General features: G+C 39.0%; 1 protein-coding gene across 1 annotated transcript in view; it reads right to left on the reverse strand.

Annotated features, from left to right (window-relative positions):
- LOC141344269 (TRAF2 and NCK-interacting protein kinase-like) overlaps positions 1–17,871 on the reverse strand; it is a 119,791-nt gene that overhangs the window by 13,663 nt on the left and 88,257 nt on the right. Inside the window, exons 11-20 of the mRNA XM_073849102.1 lie at positions 15,209–15,275; positions 14,925–15,123; positions 12,763–12,873; positions 9,119–9,205; positions 7,926–8,135; positions 2,951–3,115; positions 2,391–2,636; positions 1,779–1,888; positions 1,545–1,684; positions 329–426 (exon numbers count right to left, since the gene is read on the reverse strand). Of these exons, the coding sequence (XP_073705203.1) occupies positions 329–426; positions 1,545–1,684; positions 1,779–1,888; positions 2,391–2,636; positions 2,951–3,115; positions 7,926–8,135; positions 9,119–9,205; positions 12,763–12,873; positions 14,925–15,123; positions 15,209–15,275 (1,433 nt within the window). The remainder of the gene's footprint in view (positions 1–328; positions 427–1,544; positions 1,685–1,778; positions 1,889–2,390; positions 2,637–2,950; positions 3,116–7,925; positions 8,136–9,118; positions 9,206–12,762; positions 12,874–14,924; positions 15,124–15,208; positions 15,276–17,871) is intronic.

Below are 17,871 nucleotides of genomic sequence, written 5' to 3' on the forward strand. Positions count from 1 at the left end.
TTTCCGCAGTGTGCGGTTTAATTTACTACACACATACTGAAGTGCGCATGACGTTTGCAATGTTTTTCAGCATCTGCCGTCTCAATATATGAGTACAGGAAAACAAACAATCTCTAGACCTGCTCTGAGGGTCACTTAACGAGGATTTTACCATTTCTTTTGAGAGAAACGACAGACATATCTTATACAAAGAGAAATGTAGAGGTCTCCATAGCAACTCAAAATAAGTTTGGTTTAACTTGAAGAAATTGTGACAGAAATACATTATTTTTGTCTAAAGGCTAGATAAGGCTAGATGATATTTGAGAGCCATTGGGATGCAACTTACTGCAGGTCGACTAGGTTTGTTCAACTCTCTGCTTTCCTCTTGAATGGGTTTTGAAGTCTCCTGTACTGCCACTGGAGATCCTTCTGATTTACCAGAGCCTGGAAAACAACATAACAGGATGTAACCACATGTTCATTATTGAAGGACATCAAATGTAAATGCTTGAGAAAACCCCATATTGAGGGACTTGTATTCTAATTACTAGGGAGGAAATTCACAAGACAACTTGTTCTCAAACAGTGTGATAACCGCTCTGTGGAAAACTCGATTCTGATTGGTCAGTCACCACGTTCCAAGGTATGTTATTCCCCAATAACATAAGTGCAATGACTGCACTGTATCCTTTAAATGTCCGTCTAGTTTGAACTTGCCACTTGCTAGCAACTGCTTTCTTCATGGAAGGTTTGAAATATTGAATATTTCAACTCAGATCAATGTTTTATGTCTAATTATTTACTTTTGTAGCAGACAGCCATGTAATAAGCAGGATAATGTACATCCAGGCAGTTGTCACTGCAAAATAAAGCCCTTCAGCCCTGTCAGGCTTTATTCTGTGATAACAACTGGCTGGATGTACATTATGCCTTACTTATTGCCATTATTGTTAACAGAAAAATACAAATAGTCCTAGGTATTTTAGGACTCTACCTATCTTTACAGTGCCTATAAATACATCTACTACAACTAAACAATTCAAGTGCTCAAAACAGGCAAACTATGTATCCACCTTGTCATACTATACATCCATTTCACTCTCTGGAGGATGAGCACAGTACTGCACATCTGACATGGTGAACAGAGTGGAACCGCCCAGCAAAAACAACTAGAATGAAGTCTGAACAAGTGCCAGTTCCTTCAGGGCCTTTGAGGATGTCAGACTGAGGCATTCTGGGAGGGCCACGTCTGCACCAGTCACTCACAACACAACATGACCACCCACACTGGCTCAAAACAAAAGGATTGCTCACAGGGACCCATGTTTAAATCTGGCCTGGCTCAAGTCCTGATCCTCTCTATCCTCCAATTACCTTTTTGCCTCTACTGTCCTGTAAATAAAAGCTAAAAAGACTTTCTTTTGCATGGTGGTGTGCAGTGGTTAAGGTTTCTGGTTCGATCCCCAGTAATTCCAGAGGGACTGTCCCAGTAAAAACATCATGACGTCAAAGTTGTGTGAGACAACAATTCAAGAATTCTTAGAAACACACAACATTCTCACCTTTCGGCTGGTTCCTCTCACTGGATCCAGGGTGGGAGCCGCCCTGAGAGCTGGGTGTACTGGAGTTGGATGAGCTGTTGCTGCTGGTTCTCTGCAGAGCCACATCCAGGGACAATTCTGTCCTCCTCAGGTCTGGATTACTGAAGAGTTTAAGATACAGTTAATGCTACAATACAGCCAAAATAGAGCAACACCTCCAGCATGTGATCTGACTGAGAGCTAAGTTGAGCAGACCTGGTGCGGATGAGCTGGGAGGCCGCTCGCCCCCCTCCACCAGACTCTACATTCCCAGGAGAGTGCTTCCTCACAAGAGCAGGGGAGATAGAAGTAGTCCGCTGGGGCACCTGGGTAGTACCGCACAACTTTAATCAAACACACAAATGACCAAACGTCAGAGACGAGGGATCATAGCGTGAACATGAGCATGAACAGAACAATCAGTTCTCTTGAACAACAAGGACAAACTGCATATTTTTTAACAGTATCTGAATCATTCATATGAAACACTCCAATGTAAATTGTTCATTTACTTTAAACATTAACTAAAACACAAAATTTGGGGATGGTAAGTTTTTTCTATTATTCAGAAAGGACGTGTCTTGCGCACCAAATCAGCATATTAGAGGATTTCTAAAAGATCATGTGACACTGAAGACTGGAGTAATAGCTGCTGAAAATTCAGTTTCACCATCACAGGAATAAATTACGTTTTAAGATTTTTTTAAAAAGAAACTACAAAAACATTTAAAAATCTTACCGACCCCTAAAATATTACCAAAAGATATTTCCTGAGGTGTGAAAAAAGTAAAGCTCATCTTTAAAGTTCATTACTGTAATAATTCTGACCTTGGGAGGAATGTCTTCTTCCATTAGCCAGGGGGAACTGCGGTCAGGCTTTTCCTCGCGGCTGGCCACGCGAGGGGCCGGAGGGGGCATCTCTGAAGTCGGGTCAGAGTTCTGCCGTGGCATCTCTGGCCGATGGGACACCAGGCTCTCTTGGAAGGCTGAAACGCCCTTGGCAGACTGATCATGCAAGGACTGAGACACTGAGAGAGAGGAGCTATGGGACCTCACTGGAACCAAATGAGCCATCTAAGAAGAGAAAGAAAGCATTAAATGCTTAAATCAGGATTCTGACACTTTTACCAATGAATTTATGACCTTTCCAGTATTTTGTAATTGGAAAGCATTGGGTGGAGAGAGGGGAGTGGGATTGGAAAAGGACCACAAGATGGGATTCAAACTCGGGTCGTCACAAATACAGTTGTGCTGTATGGTGCCACACTAACCATGAGGCTATTGGCGCTGAAGTTATTTGATTAACTTTTAATGAGCGTTAGATTACGATAATTAAAAAAACTATTTAGTACTGATATATTGTGCATAAAAGCTAAATGTTGATGTACCTGAGGCTCCACAGGGCGGTGCATAGGAGGGGTCCGTGCTGGCTGCATACCCCCACTGCTAAAGGACTCTGAGCGTGGCGGAAGGGAAGGGTCGGAGATACGGTTAGCCACTTTATGCTGCAGGGCAGGAGAGCTTTGGCGGTTCAGTTTAGAGCGCTCCTCAACCTTCATGAACAATAAAAAGCCACATAAGAACAGGCCACATTGTTTAACTCAGCCACCACCAACCAAACAAGCGAAAATTAGCAAGACCCTGCAAAATGCTCCAGAAAAGACTAAAGTTAATCAGTTGAAACTATCACACCATCTGAAAGAGAAAAGCCATCTATTCAGCTAGAAGCTGAATTAGCCGTTGCATGTTGATCGGGTCATTCATACAACAATCAGTTAGAGCAGACCAGCACCTTCTACAAGCAGAGAGGATGAAGACCTTTGAGAAGTGAAAGGATAGAAAGCATTTAAATGGGAAAAGAATCTGCTTTGGCAACAGAAAAACCCAACATGTGAGACACTGCTTGGCAGCAAGATGATTTCAGCTCCTGTCTAATTTCTAAATCATCAAGGTAACATTACCATTTATAAAGAACCATATCTGCATTTATATAAAGTTTAATATATGAAGAACTTGTAGCCCTCCAGTGTCTCACAACTTGAAGGCTTCTTGTTTGCACAAACAGATCTTTTTAAAGAACTACACAGACACTGGTTAACCATCTCAGTGTCTCAGAAATGCAGATTCCTATTAGGGAAGAAGCTTGTCATTTCAAAAAGAAATGGGTGGTTAGTGTGGAGATGGACGGCAGCTTGCTCAGAGATATGATATGTCTAGAGTCATAATTCAGGTTATTTAAAAGGCATTCTAAATGGGAACTAGATGACCCATCAAGTACTGGTTACATTGGCTAAGAAGCTAGCTTTGTGTCCTATCCAAGCACAATGCAACAAGAAATGTACCCGTTTTCACTGAACATAAAACTGCTACAAGACCTGACATAGTCACAGCCAAGAACAGGAAATGTAATTTTTAATATACAATAGAGTGCTGAAGGAATGGGTCCTAAAATGAGTTTGGATTTTTGCATATCCAGTTCCATGTTCCAAGGTTTTTAGTTAAAAGCCTGAAATAATGTTTGTGGTCAACACAAGGTCGAGGTATTTTTACTTTTCATTCTATTCATAAAAGCTATTCATTCCTGAAGATTATCTTGATGAATGAAACATGCAATAATTAAACTTTTATTGGTCACAGAGCTTGTTTTCTTTTAAATTATTCTTATTATTAAATCCTGTTGGCTTTTTGTCAAGGGAACCAGGGTTACTCTAACTTAAAGTGGACTTGGAACCAATTGAATTTAGCTCACTAAGCAATCGACTGTTGCTTTGCACTTGTTGTGGCTGGTTAGGTACTTCCAGAAATCTGAACACTTCCCAATACATACAAAATTCAACGGATGTTTTTCAGACTAAACATTAACCCTTTAGTTTTCAACCTTTCTCAAAAGCGGTTTGATTAAAACAATTTGAGGAGTTCACCACATGCCACCTTGCGAGAGAAAAAGAGGAGCTCCAACACCAATGGGCGATGCACCCAGATGCACCCAGCAAAGGATTGCTAAGGCTTACACAAACACAGAGGGCATCCAGGCAGGGTGGTGGGCCATCTGATGGGGCTTGGAATCAGGAGGATCAGGGGCAAACAAATGACAGAGGGACTTTCATGATGTCACTGATGAGTAAGAGTCAGTAAAATGGGAATAGGAGGAATGGGGACACGTGGAGTACTGATAGAACAAGCGGTTAACAAGTCTTTTAAATGGCCATATAAAAAATAATATACATATACATAAGATTTTGGAATAGCATTCAGTAACTAACAAGAAAAAAAAAGTGTGATTACATTATTTTAAGGATTAAGAGAGCAAATCAGTAACAATCTAGGATCAGCTATTTACATCTATTTACACCTATTTACAATACTCGCGGACCACCTCAATTGACGAAGGGCCTGATCGTCATCATATTGGTTGGGGAGAATGGGGAGCCTAAGGGCAATAAATTGGGGCTGGCCAAGGAGCTGCGACGGCTACCTGGGGATGGCGATCTTGAGGAGATTGGGCTTCCTCTGGGTGAGCTTCGAGGAGAGAGGCCCATCCAGCGCAAAACAGAACGGAGCGGTGGGGCAATATTGGAACGTTTAGGGGGTTTAATGTGAAAATTAAAAAAGCCCTCACGTTCACAAGATTTGGACCGCCAGATGGGCTGGTTAAAACTCTGCCTGAACAAATCCGCCGAAGCAGATGAAGACAGGTCCAGAGCAGAGGAGCAGCGATTCGAACAAAATTGATCTCCTGAACTGTTTGTTTTGAGAGCTATGACCCACTCACTTTGTGGCACCATCAGGAGGTTCTTGGACGGCACAGAGTTTGAACGGTGACCTTTGGCCATCGCCACTCGGAGCGAGTGCTCCGGGGCTGACTGGGAAAGTATGCTGTCCTCATCGGAGTTCAGACACTCTTGGTTAATGGCGATTTGTGGGACCAACTCATCATCTACATCTACTCTACGGCAAGGTGAAGACTTCAAAAATGAGGCAGAGGCCAGGTTCTCTGAACTAACCGCTTTAGTGATCACTGGGTTGGGCTTGCGTCCGCGGGCCTCCTGCCCGGCCTTTTGGCCAGCCCTAAGCTGTTGCAGCTGATGGCTAATCTTCTCTCGACTTTCTTGCTGGCCTGAGACATGGAAGCTGGGCTTCTGCTGCTGCTTCTGTTGCTGTAAATGCTTTGTGATCTGTTCGCTAATAGGGGGAAGCATTTTAGTGGGATCTGAGGGGCTCCGACGGGGGACATGACGCTGACGGGATGGGGAGGATGAGGAAGGCTTGAGGTTGATGGGTTGGATCTGTTTCAAGGGCCTGCCATTGACCTGAAACAGTGAGTCAAGAGTTTTTTTGTTAAACACAGTTAAGTTGGTCAAAAAACACCCGGGCCAAGCACATACTATAAGGCTCAAACTCATATCGCTTTCACAATGAAGTTTTAAAAAGTCTTAGTTCACCAACTTGCAACACATCACTGAAGATCTTCTAGTTCCATGTTTGCTGACAAGAGTCAACTGTAGTGTTAAAGGGACAGTTCACCCAAAAATGAAAATTCTGTCATTAATAACTCACCTTCATGTCGTTCCAAACCTGTAAAACCTTTGTTCATCTTTGAAACACAAAGTAATATATTTTTGATGAAATCCGAGAGCTTTCTGACCCTGCGTAGACAACAGCGCAACTACCATGTTCAAGGCCTAGAAAGGTAGTAAGGACATATTTTAATAGTCCATGTGACATCAGTGGTTCAACCTTAATTTTACAAAGCTACAAAGACATTTTGTGTGTAAAGAAAAAAAAATGACTTTTTTCAACAATTTTTTCTCTTTCGTGTTCATGAGAGTACAATGTTCTTACTACCTTTCTGGGCCTTGAACGTGTCAGTTGCGTTGCTGTATATGCAGGGTCAGAAAGCTCTCGGGTTATATATAAAAAAAAAATATTAACTTGCATTCTGAAGATGAACGAAGATCTTCTGGGTTTGGAACATCATGAGGGTGAGTAATTAAAGACAGAATTTTCATTTTTGGGGGGAACTTTAAATGTTTTAATCTCTTTAAAGGTGCATTTAGTAGTTGTTTAGCTTGCGTTAATGTTGCTATTCTTTGTGTACTTTAAGTACCAATACCACAATACTGTTAGACACTGCACTGCCATCTATCATTGCAGATCAGCATGACTGTCTCTAAGTTTTATGTAAATTACACTGAATTATTTACTGTTACACAGTAATAAATTCAGTGTAATTTACATAAACTCAGCTCTATAAAACTTACTAGTATTACTTACCTCTCCAACACAAAAATAACTACTTCTCAGGTTTTTCTCCATCATCAGATTTTTCTATGTTGTGCATGTCTTGCCAATATTTATGCCAACTTTTTTGTCCATGTCAGTCTTTATGACCTTCAAACGTTCACTTCTTCGGCCATACAGTTACTGGTTCTTCTATTTTCTCTGCTGCTAAAGCACAATAATAAGTGTGTTTCATTGTCTAAGTTTTGTTCCTAAAATGAGCAAACAATGCAACAGTACAACCATATCTAAAGCGATTTTAGCTAATGAGCATGAGGATTCTGTCTAACATTTAGTAAAACAGTGGATAATAAAGTGAAATGCATCATACTATCATTACTAAACTTTATTTTCTCACTTCTTCACAAGAACACAATTTATTTTTTAAAACTACTGAATGCACCATTAATATGTGTGCTTTTGTATGAAATTTGAGATTTGAGATGACCAATTTGCGCAATATAGTGTGCACTTGGCCTCATAAAACAAAGACAAAACCAGAACACTACACTACAAAAGAAAGATTCCAGATTGTGTCACACAAAGACATTAAATACTGTTTCCTTTAGATATATATATATAGTGTTCTAAATGGACTGTGGTGGTCATTTTGCTGACATGCTAGGATAAAACAAGAGAGTTAATCTGTCCAGTTCATTTTGCTGACTCAGTGTCAAGTATTGTTGAACTTTCAGTAAAAGTTTCCAGGCTGGTGAACCTGAAAAATGTGCTTAAAAAACATTTCTGCAGCGTAACACAGTGTCCTAACCAGGCGCAATGTGTTTCCAGTGACAAGCAATCCGTCTGTCTGCAAAAAATGTGTAACAGAGAATGATGTGAAGCCAATCAAAAAATATTTGATGTTAAATGTAGTTATGAGGATTAGGATTTGGGACAAATCAGAATTTGCTGTGGGTGGGGGTAGACAGTGTGCCCTGGTACTGGTTGCTTGTCATGGTCACACCTGGTCAGGACACAAAGAAACAAAGTGCTTTCCACTTCATTGTGTCATCCCTAGAGTAAGGTAGCACTGTAATGTTGGAACAAAAAGGAAATATTTTGGCTAATTTCAGCTTTGCCCACCTCTTTGGCCCAGGCGGGTTTGTCACTGGGGTTCACTGCATCTTTGTAGTGATAGAGTGGCTTCTTTTCTCCAGGTCTGGCATCTTGTTGTTGCTGCTGCTGCTGCTGCTGTTGTTGTTGGAGAGAGACAAGGTAAGCTCTCTCTTGCTGAAGCTGTCTCTGCAATCTCTCTGCCTGTCTTTGTTCCTCCAACTGTTTACGTTTGTACTCCTGAAGACACAGAGGGATTGATCGTCATTAAAAAAATATTAACAAAAACATTCCGAAATATCAACAAGGGCCATGCAATTGCAAGGATTCAAACACGGTACCACAAAAGCACAATGACCGTACACTGCCACATATACAAAAACAAAACATGCATGTGCTGGTTCAATTAAGGGGTTTATGTAGCTCAAAACAAAAAGGGAGGATGCCAGGAAAATATTCTGCCTCAATGGCAGAGATCTAGGATGGTGCTAGAGATAAAAAAAAGACACAAACACCACTCTTCTCTAAAAAGTTACATTTGAAGCTCAAAACAGAGCTAACTAGAACATAAAATCCTCAAGTGCAGTTTTTCACACTTTTATCATTCTCTTTTCTCCTTTGTCTCCCTAGTGGCTTCATTGAAAAGCACATTTTATTGCATCTTTCTGGCCTGCTCTAAACTTCAATACTCCCATGAGAGCAGAGAAGAAAGTAAACACCTGCTAAGGTGCACATCTCTCCCAGTTTCACCTAAAATGCATCAAGGCACGTGAGATTTCACAGGAACAAATGGCTTAATTTGCTACGGATAAAAAAAGCTTTGCTCTGGTGTCATTTGCCTGTCAATTACAAAAATTAATTGATATAATACATTTATATCGATATAATGTGTAGTGTAGATTTTTATGTCATGATGAAAATACATGCTGTCAAAACATCAAAAACCATGTCTATACAAATGAATTATGTGTCATATACAGTTGCCATATACTGTACAAACAGCAGTCCAACCTACAATATCTTATATCTCACTCCTTAACATGTCCCCACTGTCACCAAATCTTGTTCTTCTAAACTGTGTTATTTCTCATATATTACAGGCACAAGCAAAAATAAAACAAAATGGCACATGCCAAAAGATTAACAGAGGGGTATAATATGATTCGTGGGGAGGAGGGACAGGGTTTAGGGGTACAGCAAGCCGAGTGTCTTCTATCTGTTACCAGTAGGAGCGCCTGCTCTTGCAAGAGCTGCTGCTGCAGGATTTCAAGCTGTCTTTGTTCCTCCTCCAACTGACGACGAATATACTCCTACAGACCAGTTGCAACGCAAGAGACAAAAAGACAGGAAAAAACAGAAAAGCGAGTTTATAAGCTTCTACAGGATTCAGAGTGAAAAGTGTGACAGGAGAAGGCTACAAATGAATAAGAGTGAGATGGATAGAACAAAAGAATGACAGCAAGACATTTAGAACCACAGAAAGAATGATATGCAGTAATTATAGATAGGTATCTAGAACAACAGCTGTTTCCTTATGAAAATGAACCATAACTAATTTTGTTTTTTTGTAGTAAAAGTGTAGCGGGGATATTGATTACCATTTCAGTTTTACTACAAATACCATGGTTATACTATGGTTAGTGTAGCAAACCATGGTTAATTTTTGGTTAACATGGTTTAAATATTTTTTGTTTTATTTGTAGTAAAACCATGGTTAATTTTCATAAGGGTTTGCTATTGTTATATCTAACAAGCTATAATTCTGTCTTGCTATCATTCTAACTATGATTTCATTTAGCCAGCAGTTTTTTCAGACTCTATCTGTGATTCTAGCTAGCTTGCTTTTGTTCTAGCTACTGTACTACCTACGGTTTCAGCTAGCTAGCTGTCCTTCTATCTATCTATGGTTCTAGCTGTTTGGTTCTAGTAAAACCATGGTTAATTTTTTTTTGTAAGGGGTTAGAATGAGAGCTAGCTATTTGAAAAGATAATCATAACTAGAACAACAGAGAAGTAGCACAATAGCTAGCTAGATTCAGAAGCACATACTTAATGACAGCTAGCTAACTATATAGAGCCATGGTTTTACAACAAATAAAACCAAAAAAAAAACATGGTTATTGGTAAACCGTGGTAACCACATATTAACCATGGTTTTGCTACACTAACTATAGTTTACCATGGTATTTGTAGTAAAACTGTGGTTATACAAATGGTAATCAATACACCAAAAAAATTACTATAATAAAACCATTTCCATCATTTTTGTTAATTAGAACAACAGCTAGTTTGAATGCTAGCTAGCAAGATAAATGATGGATAGAACAACAGCTAATTAGCTAGAACAATATAAATAAATATTAAACAATAACAAGAATGACAGCTAGAAGTTAGAACAGCTAGCTAGCTGAAAACATAGATAGAACTGTAGCTAGAACAACAACAAGCTAAAGAACCACAGAATAGAAAAAGATACCTAGCTAGATAAAATGGTAGAGCTAAAACAATAACAAGAATGACAGCTAGATAGAACAATATCTACTTAAAATAAACCAAAGCTAGGTAGAACATTAGCTAGCTAGCTAGAACAATAGATGGATAGAACAAGAGCTAGCTAGCTGAAACCATGGGTGGAACTGTAGCTAGAACAACAACAAGCTAGCTAGCTAGAACCATGGATAGGTAGTACGACAGCTAGCTAGCTGAAACCACAGATAAAACTGTAACTAGAACAAAAGCAAGCTAGCTAGAACCACAGATAGAACTGTAGCTAGAACAACAGCAAGTTAGCTAGCTAGAACCATGGATAGGTAGTACGACAGCTAGCTAGCTGAAACCATAGGTAAAACTGTAGCTAGAACAACAGAAAGCTAGCTAGCTAGAACCATAGATAGAACTGTAGCTAGAACAACAGCAAGTTAGCTAGCTAGAACCATGGATAGGTAGTACGACAGCTAACTAGCTGAAACCACAGATAAAACTGTAGCTAGAACAAAAGCAAGCTAGCTAGAACCACAGATAGAACTTTAGCTAGAACAACAGCAAGTTAGCTAACTAGAACCACAGACAGGTAGAACAACAGCTAGCTAGCTGAAAACATAGGTAGAACTGTAGCTAGAACAACAGCAAGCTAGCTAGCTAGAACCATAGACAGCTAACTAGCTGAAACCACAGATAAAACTGTAGCTAGCCCTGGTGAAAAAAACAGCTAAAACCAGCCTAGGCTGGTTGGCTGGTTTTAGCTGGTCAACCAGCCTGGTTTTAGCTGGTCATAGCTGGAAGGCAGGCTGGTTTTAGAGGGGTTTTGGCCACTTTTCCAGCCTGGCCAGGCTGGTCAGGCTGGTCTTAGCTGGTCAGGCTGGGAAACCAGCTAAAACCAGCTACTTCCAGCTTAAACCAGCTAAGACCAGCCAACCAGCCTAGGCTGGTATTAGCTGTTTTTTTCAGCAGGGAGAACAAAAGCAAGCTAGCTAGCTAGAACCATAGACAGCTAACTAGCTGAAACCACAGATAAAACTGTAGCTAGAACAAAAGCAAGCTAGCTAGCTAGAACCATAGACAGAACAACAGCAAGTTAGCTAGCTAGAACCACAAACAGGTAGAACAACAGCTAGCTAGCTAAAACCATAGATAGAACTGTAGCTAGAACAACAGCAAGTTAGCTAGCTAGAACCATAGATGGATAGAACGACAGCTAGCTAGCTGAAACCATAGATAGAACTGTAGCTAGAACAAACAGCAAGCTAGTTAGCTAGAACCACAGATAAGTCTGAAAAAAGGCAGCTAGCTACATAAAACCATAGTTATAATGGCTTAATTAACCATGGTTTTACTAAAAATAAAACTATAGTTCATGGTAACCACAAATTAACCATAGTTTTGCTACACTAGCCAAAGTTTAACCATGGTATTTGTATTAAAACTGTGGTTATACAAATGGCAATCAATATGGCAACTAAAAAACATGGTTACTACACTTTTACTATAATAAAACCTTGGTTATTTGCTGTATGCTGCCTAGATCGAATGATAACATGATGAAAATGGAAAGAAAGAAAAAGAAAAAAATAAATGATTCTTAGCCGGAGAAGAGGTGTAAAAAGAAAGAGGGAAAAAAATATAAAGTGAAAGATCAGGTACACAATTTAATGAAGGGGTGTAGACCTGTTGAATGCGTGGGAGAGAAGAGAAAGAACAGAGCTGATAGTGTTATGAGCGAAGAGAGGGTGTGAACGTGTGGAGAGAAAGAAAGAGCACACTGGGAGTTTGTACATCCGCACACCTGAAACAGCGTGCCTCAGAGAACAAAGTAGGTGGGAGAGGATATTGATAGTGAGAGTAGAGAGAGGGGAGTGTAATCGCCATGTTTTCAAGATCAGCTGAGATGATGATGATGACGATGGAAAAACCTTTTTAGCGCGAACGGTGTGTGAGAGCGAACAAGCGCGCGGGTAAGAGCTCTGGAAAACAGCGGCCATTAACAGAGCCATTCTTAGAAAGCTCGCCGACCCACACAAATGAAAGAGAGAAAGACTGAGATATTCACATCTAATTATCAAGTCAGTGACTCAGCCGTCCCTTCATGCATCATGAGACGTGTGGGGGAATGGTTCAAGGTCGTGTGGCCGCACACACATACGCATCCCAGTTAAGGATGTTAGATGGTCAATCTTCCCGGAGCAGATAAAGGGAAAAGCAGGAGTGCTGTGCGCTCATTTCCCATGTCTTATCTGGCTCTCCACAGAACCTTTTCGTTACAGAGCCGTTCACAGGGTTACTTTAACAACAATTAACTTTCATTAATTGAGTGTGTAGTTGGTTTCCAGCTGTGTCATCGGAGCAGTGCTGAGAGGAACTGTGTGTGTACCTGCTCCCTTTCAGCCTGTCTTCTCTCTTCCTCTCGACGGAGCTGCTCCTCATAGCGATGCCTCTGCTCCCTCTCCTGCTGCTTCCTGAGCTCGCGTTCGCGCCGCTGTTGCTGTTACAGACACAATCATGCAGCTGAATAACGTGTTGAGTCTTTATATAGCAACAGTGTAGAAGTCGAAAAACAGCATTTTCCCTTCTGGGTCCTCTGGTTTCATGTGCAACGAGGCTCTAGTAAAACTCAACTGGAGTGTGTCGTTTGCTAAAGTGTGATGCTGTAGGGATGTCCTCCGCTATCCACACCAGTAGGTTAGAGTTGGATGATATGGTTTTTTTTGTTTTTGTTTTTTGTTGTTTTTGTTTTTTCTTCAGACTTCAATATTACCTCAAAGTATCAGACCTCAAAGTATATCTTTTTATTTATAGTTGAGGTCAAAAGTTTACATACACCTTGCAGAATCTGCAAAATGTTAATTAGTTTACCAAAATAAGAGGGATCATACAAAAAGCATGTTATTTTTTTTATTAAGTACTGACCTGAATAAGATGTCGCATAAAAGACATTTACATTTAATCCACAAGAGAAAATAGTTACATTTATAAAAATGACCCCGTTCAAAAGTTTTCATACGCTCGATTCACAACTGTGTTTTTTTTGTTTTGTGATAGTTGTTCATGAGTCCCTTTGTTTGTCCTGCTGTTCTTCAGAAAAAGATTCTTTGGTTTTTTTAGCATTTTTGTGTATTTGAATGCTTTCCAACAATGACTGAGATCCATCTTTTCACACTCATTGATGCTCCAGAAGGAAACACAATGCCTTGTGGGGTGAAAACTTTTGAACAGAATGAAGATGTGTACATTTTTTCTTGTTTTGCCTAAATATATTTTTTCCATTTAGTTCTGCCCTTCAGAAGCTACAGAACATACTTACATGTTTCCCAGAAGACCAAAAAGTTCAATTTACCCTGATCTTCAAATTCAAAAAGTTTTCACCCCCTGGCTCTTAATGCATTGTTTTTCCTTTTTAAGCATTGAGCCTTTCAACCTTTTGTAATAGTTGCATATGGAGTCGATCGGCTGTCCTCAGTGTGAAAAGATGGATCTCAAAATCATACAGTCATTGTTGGGAAGGGTTCAAATACACAAAAATGCTGAAAAACCAAAGAATTTGTTGGACCTGAAGGATTTTTCTGAAGAACAGCAGGCAGTTTAACTGTTCAGGACAAATAAGGGACTCATAAACAACTATCACTAAACAAAACTAAATAAAACAGCTGTGGATCATTCAGGTAACAACAAAGTATTAAAAATCAAAACTTTTAAACAGGGTCATTTTTATAAATTTTTATAAATTATTTTCTCTTGTGGATTATATGTAAATGTCTTATATTAATTACATAACATATTATTCAGGTAAGTACTAAATAAAAAACATGCATTTTGCATATCTTTTATTTTATTTTTGTTTTATTTGTTTTATTTTTTCTAATTTTGTTATGTACTTTTAACATTTTTTATATTACTATTTGTCTTTTTTGTTTTTTCAGTTTTAGTTATTGTTTATTTCCAGTTAGTGACTTCAGTGCTCAAACTTATATCAGTTATTTGCTAAAGCAACATTTCAAATTTTTATTTAGATTAAGAATTTCTTCTAATATTTATAATTCATTTCAACTTTATTTTAATTAACAAAAAAGAGTTTTAGTTAGTGACAATAATCAGATATATATATATATATATACACACATATACATACATACATATATACATAATTAAAATATACTACCAGGCCCTAGTAGTCGTATTCCAAGAACAGGCTTCACAGAAAACTAGCTTATCATTAGCATGCTGCATTTCCTGCTTCCCACAATGCAATGTTCCTTAAAATAACCCTTTGACTCAAGCTACGCTAAGCCTGGTGTTAAAGACAACATTCGCTATAGGAGAGGAATGCTGGTCTGTGTTTGTGTGCAACTGCTATATGGATGTTCTTGGAGGCTCAAGGATTTATATTAAGAAAAGTTCCCTTCATATTAACTCAGAGCAGCTGAAGCTATGGAAACTATAATGAGTTCTGCTCTGAGACTACAGCTGGTGTAAACCCTGGAGGTTATGGTAAACACAGTGTGGCTTGCACACACACTCACACACACTATGACGTACCTCTTCTAACCGACGCCTCTGTTCTTTTTGTTCTTCAATGCGCTTCTGTCTCTCTGCCAGTAGTTGGTGCTTGTGTCCCTCGTTCTGCTGTTGTTCCAGCTGCTGTCTGCGCAGGGCGTCTGATCGTTCCTTATTGGCCAGCTGCAGCCGTAGGAAATCGCGCCTCAGAGTGGACTCTCCGGGTATGTTAATGATGGAGCTGTATAGGCATGGAAGAATGAATGAATCAGCTTGTCTCAAACACCCACATCCACACATCCAGTCTTTCTCATGCGTGATTCTACCTGGGTTCTCCCATTTCATGCTCCTCCTCCTCCTCTTCACTCCCGCTGTACTCGTACTCGGTCTCATCTGCAGGTGTGAAAATGTCCAACAGTCACATTTCAGACATGCAAAACCCCTTCCTGATGGGATCCCTGTCAGGTACCTTGACATTCAATGTCCTTAAAACATCTGTCTGCTTTTAAAGTGCCAATATTCTATGATTTTGCAGCTTTTCCCTAAAGTGCACTTAAGATGTTCAAGGATTCTAGCACCAGTCACAAATATAGTTTAGTTTTTAACGACTATTTTCCACCTTCTCTATCTGACACTTTAAGTTACACAAGCTGTACTATCTGACCTTTAAGAGACAAGCCGCATTTAATAGAATATCTGACGAGTTGGACTTACAGCAAAGAACTACCTGATCTCATGACAAAAATGTACCTGTGGGAACTTTTTCGCAAAGATGCAAAATATATACCTATAAGTACACGTCATTGCAGTTTCCAACAGAAATGAACACTAGAGGCGGTAAAACAGTGAGCACTTGTAATCTCTTTCGTACACAGTTATGATTAAAGCTCATTAATGCAATTGGACTAAGGACGCAGAATCCTGGGGTATGAATCCCATGAAAAACGCAACTCAAGAAGAAAGAGCTGAAAGATAAGACATCGAAACTACCTAGAATGCCACATTTGCAATTGCATTTTATGTCTTATTTACTTTTGTTCATATTATCTGGTAGGTTTCAGTGTATTACAGTTCAAGTCGGAACTGCTGTAACGCGTACAAAACCAACATCACATAAAATGTACCATATATACATTTGTTCTGAGGAAAAAACTCTCTTAATGCTACAGTGGACATTTCGTGTTGAAAATGTCACAAAACGTACATGGTGGTATTTTGAATCCTGTGAAAAAAGGTTTTCAGGGGTATGTTTTTGTCATGAGATCAAAAATATAGCTCTTTATTTTGGAGCAAAGCGTTTCTTAAAAAGAATGGCTTAATAATGTCTCTTACTGAAATATGTAGTAAAAAAAACTAATGAAAGATTCATGTAATTTAAAAATCCACAATGTTTTATACATATTTTGGACTATGGGGACACCATTATTTCAATGACATGAAATGGTTGCACTCAGTGTGGTACTGGCGCTACCTGTTGCTATTTTAACCGGAACACAAGTTGAAAAATAAAATACGGATTTGATGCCACATTGTACAGCTTTTGGTTGTAATTTTCAGTCGAAGGGCACTAAGAAAAGCGATGTACGTTTTTACGATGTACGTTTGCTTTCCTAGCGATGAGGAGAAAAAAAGAATAGGAAGATGCCAGTGGACAAATACAACTTAGTAAAAACCTGCATCTTTGTTATCTCCACTTCAGCCCTGATGCCTTTGAGGCTTTTAGTAGACAACAGCTATTGAAAAAGCTTACAAACAGCATAGACAAGAAACACTAGATGCCATCCTGTCAGGATGTAACATGCAGATGCTTGCTCTGACACCGCAGCCACTGAAGGAGCTTCTTAGCGTGGATATCACTTGATATCAGGGGAGTTTACACTCCTTGTGGGAAAAAAAAATTTAAATGGTACAAGGTTTGGTTTAAGCCTATGCTTATATTCATTGCCACCTGTAAACTCTTTCAGTAGCTGTGGTCATCGTATCAGTATTTTATTTTCTGAGTTGTGTTGCGGTAAAAATAGCAACAGGCAGTGCCAGTAGCTAACTGAATGCAACCATTTAATGTCATTAAAAAAAATGTCGCTCCCATAGTCCAAAATATGTATAAAACGATGTGGTTTTTTTAAATAACGTAAATCTTGCATGGGTTTTCCACTACGTGTTTCAGTAAGATACATAATTTACGTTATATTAAGCCATACAAGTCTTAATACCCAGGGTTCCCTTTAAAAAGATACTGTTAAAAATTAGGACAATAAATTTAAATAAATTAATTTAATTTCTCAAAAACTGTAGTGTGTATTTTTATATTTAAAAATACAGACATTCACTGATTTACTAAAATGCTTTGGATTTGGTCTAAATTATCTCATATGTGACCATGGACCACAAAACAAGTCATAAGGGTACATTTTTTGAAATTGAAATTTATACATCTGAATAAGTAAGCTTTCCACTGATGTATGGTTTGTTAGGATAGGACAACTACTTGAAAATAGGAATCTGAGGGTGCAAAAAAATCTAAATATTGAGAAAATCGCCTTTAAAGTTGTCCAAATTAAGTTGTTCACAATGCATTTACTAATCAAAAATTAAGTTTTGATACATTTATGGTAGGAAACTCACAAAATAACAATAATTTTGACCCATACAATGTATTGTGTTGGTTATTGCTACAAATATACCTGTGCTACTTATGACTGGTTTTATGGTCCAGGGTCACATAAAGCTCTCTTCTTATCAATATTATGTACAACCGCACAGCAGTGTCCTTCATTTGCAACCTTAATTTTGAGAATACATCAAAATGGCCATTTAGAGAAGGGCAATACTGCTAAACTCTTACATAATATAACTTCAAGCAGCAATTTAAGCGGCTATATGGGGTAAAAAAAAAAAAAGACAAACCAAATGGAAAATGGGGAATGGAGGTCATGTGTTATGTGATAAATGCTAAATGTCAGCAGAGATAGAGCATCTGGTGAGGGCA

This window comes from Garra rufa, chromosome 10 (genome assembly GCF_049309525.1).
Source record: "Garra rufa chromosome 10, GarRuf1.0, whole genome shotgun sequence".
NCBI classification, from domain to species: Eukaryota; Metazoa; Chordata; class Actinopteri; order Cypriniformes; family Cyprinidae; genus Garra; species Garra rufa.